At 47.5% G+C, this 15411-nt stretch overlaps 2 protein-coding genes across 4 annotated transcripts in view; both read right to left on the reverse strand.

Moving 5' to 3' along the window:
- VWC2L (von Willebrand factor C domain containing 2 like) overlaps nucleotides 1-9715 on the reverse strand; it is a 41061-nt gene extending 31346 nt beyond the window's left edge. For all 3 annotated transcript variants that reach the window (XM_063400102.1, XM_063400100.1, XM_063400101.1), the window contains exons 1-2: nucleotides 9153-9715; nucleotides 6603-7069 (exon numbers count right to left, since the gene is read on the reverse strand). In XM_063400102.1, the coding sequence (XP_063256172.1) occupies nucleotides 6603-7013 (411 nt within the window). In that variant the 5' untranslated portion in view covers nucleotides 7014-7069; nucleotides 9153-9715. The remainder of the gene's footprint in view (nucleotides 1-6602; nucleotides 7070-9152) is intronic.
- Nucleotides 9716-10797: 1082 nt separating this feature from the next.
- The window catches only part of SPAG16 (sperm associated antigen 16), a 362296-nt gene continuing 357682 nt past the window's right edge, over nucleotides 10798-15411 (reverse strand). The window contains exon 16 of the mRNA XM_063400108.1: nucleotides 10798-11134. Within this exon, the coding sequence (XP_063256178.1) occupies nucleotides 10953-11134 (182 nt within the window). The 3' untranslated portion in view covers nucleotides 10798-10952. The remainder of the gene's footprint in view (nucleotides 11135-15411) is intronic.

Here is a 15411-nt window from a genome sequence, read left to right on the forward strand (position 1 = left end):
TAACTAGGATAATTGGCTGATGGAGCATTTTTTTAATGAATGCAATTCTGCACAGAGCACATTCCAGTGGCAACAAACACATACCTGCACTTCCCCTCGCTCTGGCAGGAAACAGCTTCCTAAAAAACCTTCTCACCAATGAGCTGTGAATGTTTCTAAGGAGGACATCCTTCCTCCTGAGCTGATGACCTGAGGATCTCCTGCTCACCAGCCCCACAGAAACAGCCTGGGTGACAGATGAACTGCTTGGGAGAGCCAAGGGATGAGCAGTTCTCCCCACTGAGCATTGTCTGGCACAACAATAAAGCCTCAGACTTGATTTTAGCACTCTTGGAAGGACCTGGTAACACCTGCACGTACTACAAATTCTATTTTCTTAACAGTAAGGCTCCAGCAGCCACGGAGGGAGGGCAGGGGAAGTGGCAGAGCTTCTCCTCTGGCTGTGCAGAGATATCCCCTCTCCTTCAGCAGCTCCCTGGACAGCCCCCTGCAAGCATGCAGAGCTGATGGGCTATTTCCTGGAGTGAATAACTGGGCACACATTAATTCCTGTGCCCAGTTATTCAATCCCTTGGGATGGCACGTACAGGCTGAGTTCTGTGCTGAGCTGCTGCAGGGGCTTGTGCTCAGCTCCTGCTGATTCTGAGTTGTGGGGATGCTCAGCTTTTGGGTCTCATCCATTTCGGTGGGGGGCTCTGAGACAGTTTGTGTGTGGCACAGCCAGCACCACTGAGCTCTGAGCTTTTAGAGCCTCCCATGTATTAGTGTGCTCCAGGGAAGAAAATTCCATGGATTTTTTTATCCAAATGCTGAATAAAGCCCACCTTCTTTCACCTATTGTAATAGTGTAGTTGTGCATAATGTGATATATATGTTACAGAATCAGTAGCTAAGTACATAGAATAATTTTAAAAATAGGTTTCACTATACATCAATATGTGACAGGCCTATCTATTTTAGTATGTTTTCTTGGTACAAATTATGACAGAAATACAGTAAGTCAGTAATTTCAGATTCCTTTGCATAGACATTGTCACTGTAATTTTGCCAGGAGGGAGATAATAAATCATACTTTTCCATCTGACTGATGCTCTGTTTTCCCTGTCTGACTTCAATGGCTGCATGCTATCTTCAGAGCTGGCATTGTTCATGGCTCCTTTTATTAAAGCACAGGCACCTTATTGAAATTTCTTCTGTATTATGATTTTCTAGCCATATGTGAAATTGCAGAACACACAAGAAGAAGAAGGGGGGAAAAAAATAAGCCCCACTTGTTTGAGTCATAGTAGAAAAAAAAAGCCTGCTGCACACATCTTGGAGAGAAAATTGCCAATATTAAAGTGAGGACCCTCGCTGGCCCTCTCCACCCGGGGCTGCCACACTCTTGTTTCTCACCTAAGAGCATCACCCACCAGCAACACTCTGCAGCGTCCCAAGTGCTCCATTCATATTTGATAAGCTTGCACTCCTAGGCTGGGTGCCTGCTGCTCTGAGGCAGGCTGTTGTTTACACCACTTAATCTCTATTTCTGGCACACTTCTGGGGGTGGGGAATCATGTTTTGGTTTCACTGCCTCCTTTCCTCCAGCATCAGGATGGACACATGGTGTTCCAGGGGCTGGGATAGCAGCTGCATCCCTGCCTGCATGTGCCTTTTGATGAGAGGCCTTGCTTTGTCCACTTAAATTCAGGTAATTGCATTAATAAAACATTTTAAAGAGCATCAACAAAGGAAAAGGAGGTGCCACTATTCTGAAGTAAAGGTTTCCATAATGAGCTGAGAATTGGTGTATGATAATGCTATGCTTACACAACCCCTCATATATTTTGAGTTCTGATTACACCCTGAAGAACCCTGCCAGAGCTGGGTCCCCACTGTGCAAAGCACTGCTCAAGAAGACATAAAGTCAGCAAGATACAAAAACCTTCACTGAAGGATTACAGGTGATTTGTAGACAAAACAAAGCAATGAACTCAAGATATAATGGCAGGGAACAGGGGAAAGAAAAATAAAGTAGAACTTTAGTGATGAAATCCTGGCTCTTTTCAAGTCAGCAAAAACTTTACCCTGGAAGGAAAAATTTCACTTTTCCTGCCTTTTTTTGGTTTTAGTTGTTGTTTTTTTTTATTTTTACTCAGTGTGGAAGAAAAGGGCAAGGGCAAGAGCAAGGTTTGTTTTCCCACCTCTCCACTCTTCTGCTGATGCAAGGGACAAATACTTGGGCATCACCTAAGGACCCTTTTGGAGAGGATGGGTTTGGGAGGAGCGAAGGTGGAAGGGGAGAGGACAAGGAACTGGGGAAGTCATTGGGAAGGGCAGGCAAATAAAGGCAGCAGCAGAAGAAAAACACTGGCAGAGCCAATGACGTGAAGAAATTGCAGCTCTGTGCTCGGCAGAAAGGAGGACAGCCGCTGAAGAGTGCCCAAAAAACATCCAGAGTGTATTCAAGCTCCAGTTCACAGCTGCAGGTTGAAGCTGCTCTTCCCACTTGAACATCATCAGGAAGGCCAAAAGTTCTTGTTTTCCCACCCAAAGGATAACTCACCCAATGTTCTGCCAGGCTAACACAGATATTTTAATGTCTGTGCCTAGGAAATTTCTGCCACTGCCTTGGAGGAGGATGGCACCGTGCTCATCCTCCTGCAGGGACAGGGAGCAGTCCCTGCCTGTCACTCTAAAATGGAGAGCATATTTCAAGATGTCATCTTGACAGTCTCTTGTGAACTGACCATTTATCTCCCAGCAATGGCATTTTGCTACATATCCAGAGGTCTGCAGAAGGGTATCCTGGATGTGCCTCTGCTGGGTGATGAGAGACCTGGGAAGTTCAGAGCTGATAATGGACTTTCCAAACTGGAAGAGAATTGACAACCCAGTTCTCTTCCAGTGGCTCCTCACTGTGGTTACAAATACGCTTCGACCACACCATAATTCCATTTCTCAGAGGTGTGTGCTCTTCTGTCAGTAAGTCATGCAAGAGAGCAGAAACTAATCAGCACTTAGGGACACGGCTGCCTCGGTGACATTTGCAGGATTTCTCCATCACTGCCAATGAACATCCATCATGCTGGAGGAACACTGTCTCCTTAACTTTACATCAGTGCTGGCTGGGGACATTCACTTAGAACACAGCCATGTGCTCTTACAATAACCAAGACCAATCTCATCTGCTTGTTTTCTGTCTCTGAGAAGAAAGGGGAGGCTTAACAACCTCCCTGAAAGAGCTCTGCTCCCACAGGCGAGTGCAGAGCACTTGGGACTCAGACTTAACCTCCAGGACTGAAGCAAGCATGATGAGTGAGAGAAAAAGCAGCTGCCAGGTGACCCCGAGAGTCCCTGCCACATCCCTCTGGAGAAAACAGCCTGAGACTTAACCTGAGACTTCCAGCATCCTTCACCCCTCTCTGAGGGGCCAGTGGGGATGTGAGAGACCCCATTCTAGTCCAGCAAAGAGAAAAGCAGAAAACAAGACGGGAAGGAGAGAGATGGATCCCAGTAAAACCCACCACACCTGCCCTCTCTCCTGCTCCACAGGCATCACAATCCTGACACCGGGCACCAATCTGTATTTCAGACACATTCAAATCATGGTTAAGATTAGAGAGACTGTGCTGGCCTTTTCTGCAGGGGTTTCCTGGTGGAGCCACAGCCTCAGCCAAAGCTGGGGGTAAATCCCACTGAAACCAGGGAATGAGGCAGGATCTGGGGCCCCAAACCCACCAACATCTCCCAGGACCCACAAGAGATGAAGATGCTATGAAGATGCTGCACGGGCTTACTAAGCCATCTGTCAGAGACACAGAATCTTACAAAAGGATACAAGAAAAACTCTCAATGGCTTTGGATTTATAATTGAACTTCAGTTCAGCATTTCAGTTGTACATGTTAATGACTGAGGGGCACAAGGATAAATATTTGGACAGCTGTCTAAGCTACATGGCTTGTTGGCGTGTTTTTATTTAGTGCTTATGACTGTTATGACTCAAAAAATCATATGCACAAGATCTGTTCACTACAAGAAAGCTAAATATTCAAGAAATGGGCCTTTGTAACTACTCCTGTACCATGAGAGCATCACAGTAACTGCCAGTGGTAAGAAAAAAGATTAAATCACATTTGCATTTCTCACCCCAAACCTGAGGAAAAAAATTTAGAAACAGTACAGGAAGATTCACCCAACTGGAAACCTCTCAGAGATATCGATATCCTAGAAAAAAATTCTGGGAGAAAAAAATTAATCCCAATTTGTGAAAGATCAGGCAGCTGAAATTTCTGCAAGATGAGTCAGTCCTGGCACACACACACAGACACACACTTGCAGAAGATTTTTAAATAGAGGCTAATTTCAGCTGAAACTCAGCAGTGACAAGCACTTCTATAGATGACGATTTGGAATCTACATACCAGCAAAAGTAAATCAAGTGGGTGAAAGGGTTCTGAGGCCACATAAAACAGTGTCTCTGTTTGCACTGAAAGCAGCCTGGGTTTGAGACTGAACAGCCTCTCGTCTTTGATTTCAGTGTGTGTGCAGTGGATGTGAGAAAGTTTGCAGACCTTATAAATTCAACAGGATGAGGGAAGAGCAGAGCTCAGAGCCTGTAAAACCTATGAACTGCTCAGGATTTCATCTGCAGAGATAGCAGGTAAAACCTTTATTCTGTTGAAATAAACAACAAAATGCTTGGATGCCTCATAAAGTCAAGACTTCAGAGCAGCAGCTTCCTGAATCTCGAAGTTCTGTCTTTCCTATAGAATTTATAAAGTCATAGTTCACAGGGGCTTCTTTTTTCCCCACAGAACACTGATCTTCCATTGTCTGACTCTCCTACACTACTTTGAGGAAAAAAGCAATCCACTGTTTATTCCAGGTAAACATGGAGGTTTCCAAAACATTGGTTTCTGACCTATTCCACAACATACTGAGCTTTCAGCAAAGCACAGGTCTAGGTCAAAAGTTTGCCTGTCAGCTAAATTGTGAAGGATTCACATTAGTCCTGGCCGGAAGGTTACTGTGTGTCAGAGTGGCGTGACACCGTCTGCTTTGTGCTTCCCAGAGGGTACTGCAACTTTGCTTTCCACACAACACCCCAAGTGTTTGAGTACAGCCAGCAATGAACCAGATGGCTCCTAACTCTCTCCTACAGCCTTTCTCTCCTGTATTCTGTTCTCCTAGAGTTCAAGCTGTTATCAGGGTGAAATGATTTCTTTCAGGAGAAGGCATTACTACTTTTCCACTTAATTCACACCCAAGAGACACTTTATTGACAAGATCTATCCCACTGAAATCTCTTCAGAGTCCTTACAAATTTCTGCTTCCTAAAAGTAAGACCTTATACCTCTCACATGAAAACCTGATCACCTAGGTGGGCTATCTCACCACCTGACAGCGCAGCAGTCAAAATGGGACCACTGAAGTGTGATCACGGGATGAACTTGGGCCAAGCCTTCCCAGGGCAAGAGGAAACTGTTATCTGAGCACCTTCCCATCCCTCAGTGAAGCAGAGCAGGTTGATCAGGCTGGCCCTCAAGGAGATGTTCCTCATACATTTGCTTTACCTCATGCTTGTGACATTAAACTGTCTTGCCCAGACTCAGAGACTGCAGTTTCAGAAGGACAGAAAAAGATAAACATACACCACACATGGTAGAAGAAAGGAACTGCTAACTGCTACCTTCCCTGAAAATGACAATTTCTGTGAAAAAGGGAATTGCCATCTATGCTACTGAGCATGATGAAGCACACAGACCTGTATGAAATTATTTTCCTTGCGGGAAAGTCAATAAGCTGGCCAAGAGTATAAGATCAGGCACACAGCCATGAGGAGTTACTGGCTGTTGTTAACTGTGGAGGTTCAACTCTTAAAGCCACGTGAGCTGGAAGAACAAACTTGTGTACCTACAGCGTTTACAGCCCCTGTTCTTCACTGTGAAATGCTGCTTTCCTTAGCAGAATTGAAAGCTGGTGACCAAACTCATTAGAAGGAGAATTGCAGGTTGTGTTGTGGTTTTGGAAAATACCATCTTGTTTTTAAGATATATTTCAGGATTCCTTTATGACATTCCTTACATGAACTCAACTATTGCAATGAAACCCCATGCTTCTCATTGCTGGAGATGCTCATCTGCCTAGGAGCTCATCTTCTCCATTTGAGACAGCCTTATCACAGCTGAAATGAAAAAATTAAGCAGAGTGTACCATCTCCTTATTTGCATGCTCATACGGTTATGAGTAACAGCACTCAGCACCACGCCATCAATGTTTTGCTATCCTAATTGTGAAGGGGGTTCTGAAAAAGCTCTCAGTAGTGGTTTACACACCCCTGGTAGCCCAGCATGATCCATGCCATGAGCAAAGGAGGAGGATGCAGAGGGCTGGCAGTTCCCACAGGGGCTTTTCACTGACCCCTGGCCCTCAGGCAGTGCAATAAGGGGGAGGTGACAGCTTCTACAGGAGCTGGACCTGCATCACAGCTAAAAACGACTTCAACTCCAGCATTCATCAATGGCAGTGAGCAAATACTGAGTGCCTTTGAGAGCTCCCAAGAAAAATACAACTCCTAAAGCATACTAATATGAAACATTGAAGAAAGGGTTCCACATACCTTAAATTCCTCCAAGATTTTGTAATTTTTCCCATGATATTCACAAAAGTTCTTCACTTCTTTGCACTCTGGACAGCATCCATTGTGTTCCACTTTTGTGCACTTTGGGTGGATTTTAGGGCATTCTGGTTGGTCGCAAACAGGTCCGTCCTCAGTACAGACACAGGGACAGTTGGAATGCCCTGGGAAAAAACGTTCTCCCAGTTTGTACACGAAGCCACTGTCATCCACGCAGCCCTTCCCCCGGTAATCGTCAAAGATCAGATTGTCATTACTGGAGGTCTGGTCCCCTTCGTCAGCGGGGTAGTCTTCATGGCTGATGGCAGCTGGAGTGACCAAAGCAGGGAGCACAAACAGAAGTATCCAGGCTCCATGGATGTGAAGAGCCATCCCCCTCCTCGGCTTCTCCATGGGACCTCAAAGCCAGATACAAACAGTTGCTTCCATAGGGAGACCAGAGTTGTGGTCTGAAAACAAACAGGTTCAAGTGAGAAAAAACTCAAAATTCAAGGAATATTGACTTACAAAAGTCATTGTTTCAACCAGCACCAAAGAATAAATACAATTTTTTTAACTGCACAGATAACTATCACTGTTTCATTAGAATTAAACCTCTTCTTAAATATTGGTAAAGAGAACAAAGCATGTCAAATACCTAAGTTAGACACACATGCCTGGACACATATGACCATAAAATATCTCTGAAGGAACGGTGGCTCACAGAATCATCTAATCTTTCCTCTCCTCATTTTTGCAGTTGAGTTTTTGGATGCACCAGGACTCAAACCAGCTGCCTGGAATGGCATGGTGATGGGCAGCTCAGAGGGTTTTGAAGCCAGCTTTAAGAATGGTCTAAGCCTCCTGTGGTGGCCACTGTCCCTTGGTGCTACGTGGAGCACAGCCCACTTCATTAGAGCAAGGTGGGAAACCTGAGCTGAGAAGGGAGCTAAACATAATCTGTTGTCAGATCGGTGTCTGATCTGAAAGACGGTGCTGGTTTAAACTTGGGCTGCGAGAGGTGGAATAGCACAAAATCTTATTTACAGCATTTCTGAAGAGGGACTTCCTGGGCTACCAACACAGCCCAGCCTGCAGCAGGTACGTTTAATCCCGACAGGAGCAGAGATGCAATTCACCTTCTCCATTATTCAGCATTTCAGTAACTCCCAGCAAAAAACGTGGAGTGCAGGATGTTTGAATGCCTGCATCATGCATGGAGCCGCTGAAACGTGTCGGCGTGATTAAGCTGAGCCTTTCTAAAACTTTGGGAGCGATGAGCTGTGCTGAAGTGGTGGAGTGAGGACGGAGCCCGGGAGGGAGCGGGGCTTTGAGACCCCGGGAGAGTCGGCGCCAGGCGGAGGCTCCGTGCCGGTGTCTCGGGAGCACTCCTGGCTGCCCACGGTGCCACAGCACCGCCACCAACCTGCCCACACAGCAGCCAGCAGCGGTGCAAGCCCGGCAGCAAGCTGCTTCCTGACCCCCTTTAAAAAACTGGGCAAAGTATCACAGGAAACTTTTAAATGAGATGAAATATCAGTATTACATGGACTGCAGAACTATGGAGGTAGGTGGTGGCACAAACAAACAAACAAACAAAAAAAGGATTGTTGGGGTGTGTGTCATCCTTTCTTTTCCTCCATTCCCAGAGCTTGCACGCACAGGCACACGGAGTCTACACAAACATGCATTAACCTACACACACGGGCAAACACGTACTCCCCTCCAACCCATTTTTACATGTTAACATTCTTGGTGGGCTGCAGATATTCAGCAATTAATTCTCCTTTAACTGAAGCAAAAGAAGCAGCAGCAGGAGGAGAAAGCTTTAATCCCAGAGAAGCAGCTAAAGGATCCTGTTGACCAAGCAGTTTTTCCGAAGCCACAATAGAGGGAGACACCGGATATTACACAAGATTTATCAAATTCGAAAAGATATCTTCCTAATTGAAGTACTAGCTGTGTTTCCATCACCAGGACTATGCACCCTCTTGTTCCTCCTATCAGCAATATCTCCTGTAACATGCTGTTTGGAAAGCCAGCGATTCATGCAGATACGGCTGCTTTACATATCTACAGAGCAGACAATCTCCCCACCTAACGCTACAGGTAGGTTGCAACACTGCAGATTTGTGGGCATTTAGGGGGAAAAAAAGCAGCAAACAGAGTAATTAATATCCGAGGAACTGTGAAACAATTGTGAGAATCTGCTGGAGTTTGATGAGGAAGCTCTCAAAACAAATGTGTGTGTATACATATACGTATATAAAAGTTCTCCCCAGATCATAAATAAGGGCACTATATTTTGCTACAGCAGCTGAGATGTCCCACAGCAAGTCACAGGCACTCGGCTCGATCATGGGAATCAGACAGACTGCAGATGTCTTGCACGGACACATTTCAACAAGTAAACAAATGCTGCTTGTCTCAGAATGAGTTTACAGCTTGAACTTTCTCATCATTTCTCATCCTGAGAGAGGCCAGGATCGTAGGTAAGTCTCTGAAACGTTTCCATCCGCCTTCCCTCACCCCAAGCGAATAATTCACACCTACCTGATGAGGCTGGATGTGAAAGCTGAGAGGGGTCACAGGCCAACATGGACTGAAAGGTTAGAAACAGATTAGTGAAAGCAGTTCCTCCTAATCACGTTTTCGGTGTTGACTCACGGACAATCCCTCTTCCTCCACCTCCCATCGCAAAACGGGAGCTCGGCAGCCCAGCAACCACAACATGAGAACTGAGCTTTAACCCGGCGCCGACGATTCAGAAGGAGCAGTGTTCAGGCGGTCCGGAGGCTGCGATGCCGCGGAGAAACCCCGGTGCCAGCAGCAGAGTCATCGCGGCGAACTTGGGCTGCATCTCCTCAGGTCTCGGGGCGGGCGGGGGAGAGAAAACAACCCATCCCTGTCCCCTCCCTGTGCCCGGCGGATCTCCTGCGGCTCCAGCTTCGCCTCGGCAGGGGAAGGGGGGGAGCGATCGCGGGTTAGGCGGGAGGCAGGCGGGGGAGGGCGGGCGCAGGAGCCCCGCGCCCGGCGGGCGGGCAGCCCCCGCGCCCCTCCGGGGACTCCCCGGCCCGGGCGCCGGCCATGCCCGCGCCGCGCAGCTCCGCGCTCCCTGCCTGCCCTTATTAGGATTAATTTTGGTTTGGGGGGGGGGGGGGGTGGTGTTTAAAAAAAAAAAGAAAAATAAGAAAAAAAAAAAAAAAAAAAGGAGAAGAGCAGGGTAAAACCCAAAAAATAATGCAGGGGCGGGGCGCCCCCGCCCCGGCCGCTGCTCCGCCTGCCGCCGGTTGGAGCGACGGCTTTCCTCAGACCTGCCGGTCCCCCTCAGATCCTCCGGCTGGCGCGCCCGTCAGCCCGGCTCTCTTCAGCCCGGTTCCCCTCAGATCCGCCGGCTACAGCTCCCCTCAGCCCAGTTCCCCTCAGCCCAGTTCCCTCAGATCCACCGGCTGGAGCTGCCCTCAGCCCGGCTCCCCTCAGCCCAGTTCCCTCAGATCCACCGGCTGCGGCTCCCCTCAGCCCGGCTCCCCTCAGCCCGACCGGCTGGAGCTCCCCTCAGCCCGGTTCCCCTCAGATCCAGCGGCTGGAGTTCCCCTAGCTCGGTTCCCCTCAGATCCACCGGCTGCGGCTCCCCTCAGCCCAGTTCCCTCAGATCCACTGGCTGGGGCTCCCCTCAGCCCGGCTCCCCTCAGATCCACTGGCTGGAGCTGCCCTCAGCCCGGCTCCCCATGGATACGCGGGTTGGAGCTGCCCTCAGCCCGGCTCCCCTCAGATCCACTGGCTGGAGCTGCCCTCAGCCCGGCTCCCCTCAGATCCACTGGCTGGGGCTCCCCTCAGCCCGGCTCCCCTCAGATCCACTGGCTGGAGCTGCCCTCAGCCCGGCTCCCCATGGATACGCGGGTTGGAGCTCCCCTCAGCCCCTCCGCGGTCTCCAGCTCCGGCTCATCGCCGCTGGCCCGGCGGTGTTCGAGAAAACATCCCCCATGGCCGCATTGTGGAAACTTCGCCTCATCTTCCCGCAGGCGGCTGCGCCGGGGAAGGGGCGCCCCGGCTCCTGTGGCTCGTGCTGCGCTACATTAAAAATCAATCTCCTTGCAATTCGGCTGCGCTGGCATTAGGCGTCATTGTAAAGCTGTTTCTCCAGAAACCACCAAAAGAGAGATTCTCGGTGTTGCGGAAAACACGGTGACAGCAGAAAGAGGGAAAAATTGAGGGGTTTATTTGCATAAAATGCCAAATAATGCTCCGTTTGGCCGAATATACCCTGACCAACGCAAACAGAAGCTCTGAAGCTCTAAGCCAGCAGCGCTGCTGCCAAAGCGCTCTTGTGGAAGGCGATGAGGGCCACGTGTGTCACTGTGTGGCGGTCCAGAGGCAAACCCTGCCATCGGCGCCCGCCGACAGCAGGTGATCGTGGCCGTGGAAGCGCACGCAGCGCACCTCCACGCCGGGGCCGCGCAGGATGGAGAGCTGGCCCACGGCCAGCGACAGCACCTTCACCGAGCCCTCGCTGCTGGCCACAGCCACCAGGCCACCTGAAACACAGGGAAAAGGCACCGAGGTTGGCAAAGGCTACACAAGGGAGCGGCGCTGGAAGTTTCGAGATGGTGGCTTTAAAGACACACGCGAGTACTCCTGTTTTCTGAGATAAATTAACAGAAAGTTGGACAGATCAATAGCAGTGAGGTTGTGTTTTGGAGCGATTAAGACAGTGTGGAGACAACATGTTCTCCTCACAAGGAGCCTGGCTACTTTCACAGAACCACAGAATCTGCCGAGTTGGAAGGGACCCACAAGGATTGTGCAGTCCAACTCCTGGCCATGCACAGGCCACACCACGTGCCCAAGAGTGTTGTCCAAACCTTTCTTGAACTCTTTCAGATTTGGTGCTGTGGCTTCCCCTCAGGGCTCTTCTCCATCTTTGTTGCCCTTTGGATGCTCTCTGATAGATTAGTATTTTTTTTATGTTACAGTGACCAAAACTGCACACCATACTCAAGGTGGGGCTTCTCCAGTGCAGACCAGAGCAGGACAATCTCTTATATTTGATACAATTATTCAGGGGCGGATTCTGACACACAGCCTGAGCACCAGAGGAGTTGATGCTCTCCTAATACCTGGAGGTACTGACATCAGACCATGCTTTTGACACTGCTTTTCTTGTACTGCTTTAAGACATGAAGATGTGAGTTTTCAGCTGAATTTCCAGAAGGTCAGGTGTCTAACTGAACTGAGTGCTTGCTGCTTTATATCCTTATGGAAAAAACCATAATTAAACCCTTAGTATAGAACAGGATTCAACAGTAGAAAAAATAAAACCTAAAAAAGGTTCTAAGGAGTTCCTAGTTTCCCTCTTTGGAAATCAAACGGACTCAGTTTTCAACACTTTTAAGGAAACAAAATGTGTTTATAAGTTCATTATCTTCCTGCTTAAAAAAAAGCAGAGGTAATAGCTGGTAAGTGATGTGTTCAGAGTGCCTCTTACTTACCCAGTCTCCAAATAAAGATTCTCCTTTAGAAATTAACTATAATAATCATGAGTTTCACGTACAAAAAAAAAGAGAGAAGAAGAAAAAAATCAATACATTCATTTCAAAGCTGATGTGGCCCTAACAACAACGGGATCACTGTACTGTCAGTTGTGATCTTGGTCAAACACCTTTTTCTATTTGGAGCAAGTTCAATACACCCTCCAAGTGATTACAGCTCCTCTTATGTGTGGAGATTTTCTCTCTGAAAGCAACGACATCACCGAAAGAAGAATAATTAATATTGACATGGACAATGTCAATCTGGCACCAAGGTCATAATTTTTGGGAAGATTATGAAAAACAGGAGATATTTTTCTATTTTTAGTAACTCAGGTTATTCACCGAATAGCCAATGGGAACATATTGTCCAACAGACATGAGCACGGAGGAATTTATCCTGGTTTTAACACTTTGGGGCCCTGGGTGTGCCTCTGTGATGTACAGTTTATCCACGGAATATATTGTCCCTCTGTTCTAGGTTGTAACAATGATGTTCTCTGTTCTGCTCATGAAGATCTGATGGCTTCATTTTGCCATTTATCAAAAGAAACACGTAGCCTAAACCAGCTTACAAATGCACTGAGAATATTTAACCTCAACTTATGCTTAGTGTGGTCATGGATATTTGTGCAAGAAAGGGAACTAGGAAGTAGAGCTAACCATGATAAATATGCCCTATTTGCAAACCTTTATAACTACCCAGCTTCTTCATCTAGAACAAAGCCTGACACAGCAAAGATCCGTAGGATGGATTAGAGTGTCCAAAGCAGCAGATGTGAATATTTATTATAAACTCTCCTCCAGCAAGTCTTTGCTGACAGAAGCATTGCATATGGATTGCACTTGCGGCGAGACTCTCCAGGCAGTCGCTGGATGACTTCTCCAGGAGCCAAACAAATGCCATTTCGCCTGCAGCCCTGACACCACAACAGCTGGGCAGGGGGTTAATGTCACTTCCAGCTTCTCAAAACCACAAATGAACCCACTTGTTACGGAGAGGGACAGGCAGGAGAACAGGTTTGGACAGCTGCAGTCCACTTCCAGAAAGTAAGGGCAGGACAGAGTGACAACTGAGACAAAGCTTCAGCTCATTCACTCCTTGGGTTGAGCAGGGCAGGGGCAGACCCCAACCCTGCATTTTTCTGCATGCTTTGCTAGGTAAGTCACATGCCTGAAGCAAAACCCCAGTACTCATCCTGTCAGTCCATGCCAGTATTCCGACAGTCCTGGGAAATGACAAAGCCAAGAGGAAAACAGAGAGGGTCAGTAAAAACCAGCCAGCTAGGAGGGGCAGTAGCACCCTGCACTGCCTCCAGCACTGGCGCTCTCTGGGGAAAGGATGGAGGTGCACCTGGCAGCCCTGGTGAAGGGCACAGGAATTTCGTTGCACAGGAATTTTCCCCTGAGTTAGGATTTGCTGTCACTGACCATGAATACAGCCACTTCTGGCTCAGCAGCAGCGGGATGCACGGGCAGATGCGTGCGAGGGGGAATGCACAAAATGACATCTCATTTCCGTCACCCTTTATGTCAGCCCTGATCTACGGGCTCATAACGCTCTGCTCATTATAATGTAAATTTACTCCCTCCTTCCTTCCGAAAGGAGATGTTTCATTTTGGGAACAGGGAACAAATTGTGTTTTATTGCTCTTTCAAAATTTTCTCCAATTAGGAAAGCAAACAAAAACTACTACATAATTGTGATGCAAAGCTGTATTTTAATGTAGTATGCTTACTTGTCACTAACAAAGGCACTTTGATACAACACTGGAGGAAGAGAAGAGCCTGAAGAGAGGTTGTTCTTCATACCTTTGACCCAAGTGTCAGGTGGGGCTGGTCTGTGCAAACTCACTGAACTGAGCAGTTGGGCTGATTTGCATTGAAATGAATGGAGTCTGCAAGACTCTGACCTCCAGACCCCACAGCCTCTGAGACGTCCGGCTCACAAGGCTTCCAGAACCTTCTCTGGATCTGTTGGTGCACTTGGCAATGTGGGGAGATAAAGTGAAGCTTTGCTCTGGCTGTCCCCATGCCAATCCTGAGCTCAGCCTTCTTCCTCAAGCTGGCAGACAAGGAGTGATGACAAAGCACATTGCCACCACAAAGAGACCCCACAGTAGCAGCCTTTGTACTAATCAAAGCTGATTTGCTGTTGCCCATTGCTGGAACACAAGTACTAATTTTTCTGATGGACCCCTATTATGTCCTTAGAATAACATAAGCTCTGACCATCTGGACACTCGCTTCTAAAAGGATGCAGTGAGTTGGAAAAGGCAAAGAAAGGTAGCAAAGCCAATTAAAGGTACAAACAACTTCTGTGCAAGGAATCCTTACGAGGGATGACAGCTTAGCCAAGAAAAAGCTCTGTGCATTAAAATGTACTTGGCTGGTGGTGCTTACTCCATGTGTGAACCTCAGCTTCAGTCCTTCCTTGGGGATCCACAGGGAAATGTGGAGCTGAGCCAGACCCCAGGTTATTCCCCAGGGGATGGTGAAACACAGGGTTTCCCTGAAAATCTGAATCCCATTTCATCCAGGAGCTGCAGGGCAGCCACAATCTGGAATCCCTGCAGTCACCCTTCTGCTTGGACCACACTGAATTTCTTCTGAGGAATCACTGCACTTTCAGCTCCCTTTTTCCCCAGCACTGGAGTTAAGTACTGCTGTAGGTTTCCATTCCCAGTGTCCTGCAGAGAAAAGCTCTGTTCTTGTCTCCGGACTGGCAATGCTCTTCGTTTTAGTCATTGATTAATTACAAATGCAGTGCTGTTGTTTGGGTTGGAAATACATTTGTACTTTAAACAATTAAAATAATCCATGCCCTTCTAGAACTATTCCTGCTACTAAAACTCTATCTCTACACTGTTTTGAGACCAGAGCTGAACCCTAAAATCATTTAGTACCTCAGAGATGTAATATTTCACTAATTTTTTAAAAACTTTTAGGATACATACCCCACTCTGGAGAAGGAGGTAATTAAAATTAATTATTTTGTATGAAAATATGTTCTTGTTTTTGTTCAGATTTTCCAAATGTAGATAAAGTTATGGGCTTGATAAAGGCTGTAGCCATAAAGAGCCAAGAGCAGGAATCTGGCAAAAATCCCACCAAATTTACCGGAGTGTCCATACTGACCTAAACATGCAAATTTAAAAGCAAAGTTTGTGCATTCAGTGAGGCTCAGTTGTGTTAGATGTAAGGAAGCAACCTGCTTTTTCTCATCTGCAAGGGGCTTTGCATACCCATGCAAAGGAATCCTGAGGAACCAAAGCCCCTCCTGT

Source organism: Prinia subflava, chromosome 6 (genome assembly GCF_021018805.1).
Source record: "Prinia subflava isolate CZ2003 ecotype Zambia chromosome 6, Cam_Psub_1.2, whole genome shotgun sequence".
Lineage (NCBI taxonomy): Eukaryota > Metazoa > Chordata > Aves > Passeriformes > Cisticolidae > Prinia > Prinia subflava.